Here is an 8317-nt window from a genome sequence, read left to right on the forward strand (position 1 = left end):
AAGAAAAATACCGCTCGACTGCAATTTCTAGAGAATGAACTAGCTATGGTAACTCAAGGTAATTTTTCTGTTGAAGAATATTTTTTGAAAGTGAAAAATCTGTGTTCTGAAATTTCAGAATTAGATGCTGAGGAGCCAGTGAGTGAGGCTCGATTACGGCGTTATCTTATTCGTGGATTACGAAAAGAGTTTATGCCCTTTGTTTCCTCAATACAAGGGTGGGCAAATCAACCTACGGTAATTGAATTGGAGAATCTTCTTTCCAATCAGGAAGCCTTGATTAAGCAAATGACTAGCAGCAACGAGTTTTCCCCAAAGTTAGAAGGTGTGTTGTATGTCAAAGATCAAAGGAGACAGAATTTTCACTCAAGGCCTTCATCTAGCAATGAGAATCAATTCAGAAGTGACGAGTCGTCAAAGAAGCCATTTAAAGCTTGTTACAGGTGTGGAAAACCAGGCCACTTTAAACGAGATTGTCAGGCGAAAGTGGTGTGTGATCATTGCGGAAAGCCAGGCCATATTAAACCAAATTGTCGAGTCAAGATGCAGGAATCAGAAGCAAATGCAGTACATGAAAATAAAAGTTCTCCCGATCCAATTTGGGAATATTGCTTAACCACTGAGGTTCTTGACCAGCCAACAAACGTGACTTCAGCCGTATATCAAGATGATGTCTCTACAGGTGATCAAAATTCTAATTCCACTACTTACGCTTCTGAGTTTGATTCTCTCCAAATTTCGCATCTGGACTCTCTCTTTTTCTCCGATTTCAATTCTATTGCCCCTGATGACCCTTCTGTTTACTCCACGGCCTTGGATTTGAGATTCGACGAAAATGAAGTTGTCGAGCTAACGTTTGACGATCTTGACGGTCTTTACCTCCCCTCTGAGGCTGACGATTTTCTCATCTTGGAGAATTTAGATCAAACTACCAATTCGCAGGATTCGGCTACTGATGCTCCGCCCCAGTCTGACCCAGAAATAGCTGCACTGCTTGATGATGATGATTTATCACGATTTGGTTCTGATGTTGAGGACTTGGAGGAGGATTTCGTAGTTCAGGTAAATTTATGTGAAGAAGGGGAGGATGGTTCAATGGATAATAAGTTTAGTGTGGCTAAGGATTCTGAGAAGGCGACAGGAAGCCAGAATATTATTAATAACAAATCTTTTGGCGATGACATTTTTGAGGATGCAGATGTTGACCATGTGGAGGATGATGTTGATAAGCCACGAACTCGACAGCTTTTGGATGATCGATTTGATACCCTCTTAAGTCAGGACTATGCATCTAGTGACAACGGTGACAGTGCTTGTGATGAGCATGATGGTTGGGTAGCTGAAGAAGATGAGTCCCTTGCTCAAAAGCTCAAGCATGCCCTTGATGATCATAGTAAGGATGACTTGGACCTTGACCAAGGATATAAAGCTTCTGCAGATCAAGAGCTTTTGCAGTCTACCAGTGATGTAATTCACCGGTGTATGGAGTATGCTGAGTCTGCACAAGTTGAGATGAATTATTACTCTTTCTCATTAGAATTGAATCGCTGCGATGTGGAACTTATTAAGAAGGAAATCATTGAACATGATGTGTCAGTGTCTTATTCAGGTGGTGGCGTGCCTAAGAAGTCCATACGCAAGCCTAACTGGAAGAAATTCTTCGTAGATTATTTTGTTCGAGAGAACGTGTTAACGCAGGATGTTGAATTGCAGGAAATACATACTAATGAGCAAGTTGCAGACATATTTACTAAGGTACTTGCCAAAGTGAAGTTTGAAGTTTTTCGTAGAAGCTCTCGGAGTTATTGAGAAATAAGCTTGCACTAAGGGAGGCTGTCACAATTTAGTGCAACTTATTTTAGTTTAAATTAGTTATGGAATATATGATATTCGTAATCTTCCGGAATATATTAGTTAGGAAATATATCTTAGATATCGTAATCAGTTGAATTTGAATAGTATATTTTATTTTATTATGAGGATTTAGTTAGTTTATATTTTCTTGATAGATATTATTTAGTATCTTGTATCCTATTTAAAGGTCGTGAATATCAATGAAGATTGAACATTTTGATCCCAATTCTTTTTCTAATTCTTAAATCGGTATTCTTTCGTTGAGTAATAATATTTTCATATCTATGCACACTTTTGAGTGATAGATATTGCGTCAGGGGTCTCCAGCAATACCTTGAGAGTTGGTTAAACTTCGGAATGCATGAACCTTATGAGAATTTAAACCTGAGGTTGTGGTTCGAGGGCCTGGGGATTATTAGGGCGTTTGCCAGTTAATTTACCCGTAGTGAACCTATCATGAGTGGTAGGGGTCTCCAGCAATACCTTGAGAGTTGGTTGAACTTCGGAATGCATGAACCTTATGAGAATTTAAACCTGAGGTTGTGGTTTGAGGGCCTGGGGATTATTAGGGCGTTTGCCAGTTAATTTACCCGTAGTGAACCTATCATGAGTGGTAGGGGTCTCCAGCAATACCTTGAGAGTTGGTTGAACTTCGGAATGCATGAACCTTATGAGAATTTAAACCTGAGGTTGTGGTTTGAGGGCCTATGATACAGGTTTAGAACTACGATGATTATGTGGAAAGAGACACGTAGAATGATAATTCAGAAGATATATAGAACTCAAGAGAAATTTCGAGGGTAGGAGGTCCAAATTGGACCGGGAACTAAAGATTTAAACTAGATTCTACTAAATTACCCTAAGTTGAGCTTACGTGGACAAATTAACCTAGACTATAGCGGGAAAAAAACATACCCTTAGTGAGGAACTCGTAAGAAAGAAAAGACATCGGACCAATGAAACTAATTTCATAAGACTTAAGAACGAACTAAGAACTACCAACAAACTGCTTACTTAGTATGAATAACACCGTTCTGTGTGGCTATATTTACGTGTTATTATTTAGGTTATGATATCTTAATAAAATATATGATGCATGTACTTCCTTTTATGTTCGATTATGACCATATTTATGCCTTGTGAAACACATGATAAGCATGAGTGAGGTACCATGAATATGTATGCACGTCATCGTAAGGAATTTACATCATGATAAGTATGGAAGTATTATGCACACCATCTCATTGAACTCTACTTTTTAATGCAGGACCTCATGCATGTTGTATGCATATGATCATAGATTACTTCTTTAGCATATTATGTACAGATACGTACACCACGATATTATTCATGGTTCTTTCTTTTCTATTGGTTTTTGGCAGCGTGAACGTGCACTAGCCTATAGCCAAACCTACAGAGTGAATTAATGAGCCCACCTAGTGGGCCTACACGGGACCTAAGCATGATACGTACTTAGAAAACTGCATTTTTCGACCAATCTTGTGTTCAACATTTCTATGCAAAGTTGACGGTGTCTACTACGTAAGTCATAGAACAAAGCTAGTTTATTCTACATGTTACTCATGTTTTTCATCGTTACGATAACATAATAATGTTTTCTGTTTCAACTCGAGGTCGTTAAATCTTATTTCAGCTACGATTTCTATACTTGCAAGTATACGAGTATTTAATTCTATGAAATTTTTTAAGATAAAATGCTTTTAGATACGTTTTCTCACAAATTAATCATGACATGCATGCAGTAACGGTTTTATCTTAAAAGAAAAAAAAAAAAATAGTATCGTTCCTTTAGTGATAAAAAGTTTTTATTTAGAATATTCTTACGAAATTTTCAACTAAAATTGAAATAAGTCAAAAAGAAAAAGAAATTAGATTCGTTGTTGATGATAAAGTTTACATTATGTCCTTTCAATTATCATAAAACATAATTAATTATGCAAATAATTTAAAGTTACCCAAAAAAACAAAATACTTTTTCCCTTAATTTCACTACAAATCCCCAAGATTATGTTCTTCCTTTTTCATTTTTTTAATGTTTGTGGTTTTAAATCAACCTTTCACAATCAATTTGACTTAACTTCCTTTCTTAATCTAATAAATTAGTTTTTTAAACCATCATTATTTTGATCATTTGGAAGTATATTGGCGGAAAATTCAACCATCGACCTCGAGATGGTAATTAGTGTTTTTGTCGTTGAACTATGTTTGGATTTATAATATGATTATTTGTAACGACCCTCTTTTCGAAGAACTCGAGCCACAGACTTTGTTTAGTGTTTTTGTAGATCGTATCGTGGTCGTACGCGATTTTTACATTTCTATTCTCTCTCTCTTTTTCTTTTCTTTTTGGAATGGAACAGGTATTACATTATTGTCATAATTAACGGTGTACATGGATTGAGTTGGGTTGGAAAAATGTTACGGACCAACCCAAAATGTTGAGTTAGTTGGGTTGGTGACCCTAACAACCTGAATAGAGCTCACAGCTCAATTTAATCTAACCCATGTCAGAATTTAGTGCGTAGTTTGAATTAGTTAATTTCATAAATCTTAGATATTCCGTTAATATTTTTTCTTATTAGTAGTATATTTTATTTTATTCTCAAGATTTAGTTAGTAGCTTGTATCCTATTTAAACGCTTTATTGAACCTTCGATTTCAATTCTATTTCTCATTTTAAGTCTGTATTGTTTGTTTGAGTAATAATATTTTCAGATCTATTCACATTTTTTAGTGGTAAATAATGTATCAACCCAACCCTTGTTAGGTTGTTTGATGGTTCTTATTTTAAAATATATATATTTTAGAATTTTTTTACTTTTATATTAATAACTAAAATTTCATAAAACTAAAATATCAAAAATTTACGGGTCAAGTATTGATTATAAATATCAAATATTCTTGATTTTCATAATAATTTTAAAAGTAGGATAAGTTTGAATTGCAACCCTATGTTCGAGTTGACCAGTTTGACTAGACCAAAAATGTCAACTTACGAAACGACTTAAATTTTCGATGTTACAAAAATTCAACCCAACCCAAACCCAATAAAAAAATCTAACAAAATCCAACGCTTATGATGTGAGTTAGGTAGTTGGAGTTAGTCGAGTTATCGAGTCATAGGAACACTTATGCTGAAAAAACAACAAATTATAAAGATAAAAGGCCTCACAAATAGCAATGCTTAGACATAGAAGATATTCATCATGTGATATAATAGAATCATGTGGGGAATAAGTGGGACAAAACCAAAGCATCAACGGCCAAGATTCTCCCATCAATCCCTTTTTTTTCTTTTAATTTTTCAACAATTTAAAAAATAAAATAAAAATTAAATCATTACAACAATTATATAGCAAACATACCATGTAATTATATTTCTTTTTAAAAATAAAAAAATAATTTTGCATACGTCGAGGTTCTAAAACTTACCCACACTCAACGAAGGGTTTTAAGACCCACGCGCTGGGTGGAAAGGTGTAAGGTTTAGCGCGTGGAAAACACGACGTGTATTTTGATGAGAAGAATCAAAACGGTAGCGTTTTGACAACACATGGAGTGTCCTTGTGATCACCTGCCAACCAGGCAGCACAAACAGACCTCTTTAAAGCACTGTCCCTAAAACACTTACCAAACAAGACAAAACCTTACCTGTCCCAACCCACCAATGGGCTGTTGCCACGTCGACTCTATTTTATCATAATTTTTTTTAATTAATCTGATAAATCTAATTTTCTAACTACTTAACTAACCATATCACATGTCAGAATCGAACATAAATTAGTAGTTGAAATTCGTGTTATCAGTTCGAAGCGATAGTTTAACTAATTTGTATTGATTTTGGAGTTCAGATCATTATTATTCTCATTGCAAGATTGGATTTGTCCTACCGAATGAAGATTGAATCCTTGTGTTTATCAGTTTTTACCTCGGTTTTTTCTTGAAACTAGAGGACGAGCAGTAGGATTGATGCGCTTGAAGACCAGGTGTCTTAGCGGGTGAAGGAGTCTCGACGAGGTATTAAAGGGACTTGCTTGTGCTCTTCTAACGAAAATATCTCCACGAGATCTTGAGCATTATTTGGGAAAGTCAAGAGAGCTTTAACTAGCGAGAGTTGGAAATTAAGTCGACGCCAGTAAGCCAACGAAACCAATAGTGAGATCCCACATCGGTCGGAGAGGGGAACAAATCATTTCTTATAAACGCGTGGAAATCTCTCCCTAATAGATGTTTTTTAAAACTGTTAGGCTAATGACGATACGTAACAAGCTAAAGCAGACGAGGTCAAGAGCTGTTACACGAATGATCAAGTATATATATTCTCATATGAACATTATATTTTATATAACATACCAATAAGTTCATTTTCTTTAAAATAAAAGATTAGATACTATCTCGATGGTATGAAGAGCTACGCTTTTGTTGACGGTAGATATGAAATACTAAATTTATAGATGATCGAGATGACAAGAACAACGAACCTCCACAACAGTATGATATTGTCTATTTTGAACATAAAATCTCATAACTTTACTATTGATTTTCTCAAAATGCCTCGTAACAATAGAGATAACGTCTCTTATTTTATTTATATACTCATAATTGAACCCTTTATTATTCAATATAAAATTACAACGGTAACGACCTAGGCCTATCGCTAGCAGATATTGTTCTCTTTAGGCTTTCCCTCAAGGGTTTAAAACGCGTCTAACTAATGATAGCGGTGTGCTTGGATTGTTACAAATGATATCAGAACCAGACATGGAACGATGTGCCAGCTTTCTCGCTGTTCCCCGAAGGGGGGTAGGCACAAGACGGTGTGCTATTAAGGATGCTGGGCCTTAAAGAATGTGTTTTTGGTGGGGGTGATTAGAGAAATGAATGAGTGCCAAGCGAGGACACTCGGTCCCGAAACACTTTTACAAGGGTGTGGAAAGTCCAAAAAAAAAAATATCTACTACCAGTGAGCTTGAGCCGTTACACCAACCATCTTCGACACGAGAAGTATATACAAATTATTTATTTTGTTTGTTGGGTTTGTAAATTTGTGAATTATTATTATTTGTTGAAAAAAATGAGAGATCAAAATAAATTAACCTTTAATCCTAAGATTAGAGAGAGTTAATTAAGAAAAAGAATGAGACAAAAGACGCAATAATTACAACGTGGTAAAACTGTAAGTCAACCAGACAGCATTATGTCTTTTTACCTCAACAAATACCTACTCAGTAGAACTGTAAAAAAAGGTAAAAAGAAATATATATATATATATTTATTTATTTATTATTTTGATACAGTTAATTTTCAACGACAAAACACAGATTGGCGTCAGAATTTTAGCCGTTGAGTCGGGTCGCTCCACTCCCAATGAGTCGGTTTCTTCTTCAATGCAAAAACGGCGTCGCAGGCCTATACCATACTCCCCCTCCCTTTGACCCTAATTATTTCATTTTTCTTTTTTTTCTTAGTCTTATTTTTTTTTAATTGTCCCGCCTTGGTTCGGGAGGAGAACAAAATACTATTTTATAAGAGTGTCAAAACCTTAAACCTTTCCCAGCAGACATTTTTAAACCCTTGAGGGGAATCCCAAAAGGACAATATCTACTTGTGGATCTTGGCGGTTACAAATGGTATCAGAGCCAGACACCAAACGGTTTGCTAGCCTTCTCGCTATTCCCCGAAGGGGGTAGACACGAGACGGTGTGCCAGTAAGGACACTGGACCCAAAGGAAGGTGGATTTGGTGGGGGTCCCGCATCGATTGGAGAAATGAACGAAGGGGGTGGACTGTGATGTCCCACATTGGTTGGAAAGGAGAACAAAACACCATTTATAATGGTGTGGAAACATTAAACCTTCTCCTATGTGATGTCCCATGTTGGTTGGGGAGGAGAGTAAAATATTGTTTACGAAGGTGTGCAAACCTTAAACCTTCTTGAGGGAAGCCCAAAAGGGGAAACTCAAAGCAGACTAGACTACCAGTGAACCTCGGCCGTTACAATTGAGTTTTTAAAAAATCGAAAATTTAAATTAATTCGTAGATTGATAGTTTATTTGGTTGAATTAACTCACCGAAAATTTTATTAGATATTTTTATTTGGTTGAACTTAACCTTACTTTCTAATCGAGTTGTTCGGGTTACTGACAAAACCAAATTATGATTTAGTTCAACATTTTTATTTATTTATTTATAGAAAATAGAGAAATTGATGGGGGTGGGTCACGTGAGGTAGGCATGCACCGTAACTTGTGCCTAGAGAGAGTATTACGCGGCCTATTAGTATTTTTTGAGAAAATAAATAAACAAAAACATTAATTAATTTGAAAATAATCCTGCTAGAGTGACACGTAGGGGATGTACAGTTAGGAAAAGAGGGGTGGCCTAAGAAATTAGTGTTACTGATTACCACGTGTTCGCTTGTGATTGGTGCGTTACGGAGCTA

At 35.9% G+C, this 8317-nt stretch overlaps 1 protein-coding gene across 2 annotated transcripts; it reads left to right on the top strand.

Annotated features, from left to right (window-relative positions):
* Positions 1 to 1887, top strand: LOC111802075. 2 transcript variants are annotated; one of them, XM_023686321.1, is made up of 2 exons: positions 1 to 58; positions 271 to 1887. In XM_023686321.1, the coding sequence occupies exon 2, from the start codon at positions 289 to 291 to the stop codon at positions 1807 to 1809; it is 1521 nt and encodes a 506-aa protein (XP_023542089.1). In that variant the 5' UTR covers positions 1 to 58; positions 271 to 288; the 3' UTR covers positions 1810 to 1887. The 2 variants fall into 2 exon arrangements, with proteins under 2 accessions (XP_023542089.1, XP_023542088.1); XM_023686320.1 differs by having other exon boundaries at positions 16 to 48; positions 119 to 1887.
* Positions 1888 to 8317: the final 6430 nt, after the last annotated feature.

This window comes from Cucurbita pepo, chromosome LG09 (genome assembly GCF_002806865.2).
Source record: "Cucurbita pepo subsp. pepo cultivar mu-cu-16 chromosome LG09, ASM280686v2, whole genome shotgun sequence".
Taxonomy (NCBI): Eukaryota; Viridiplantae; Streptophyta; class Magnoliopsida; order Cucurbitales; family Cucurbitaceae; genus Cucurbita; species Cucurbita pepo.

Bases quoted from the DNA above. Each gene is read 5' to 3' on its own strand.
- LOC111802075 (XM_023686320.1), top strand. From the start codon at position 193: ATGCCCTTTGTTTCCTCAATACAAGGGTGGGCAAATCAACCTACGGTA.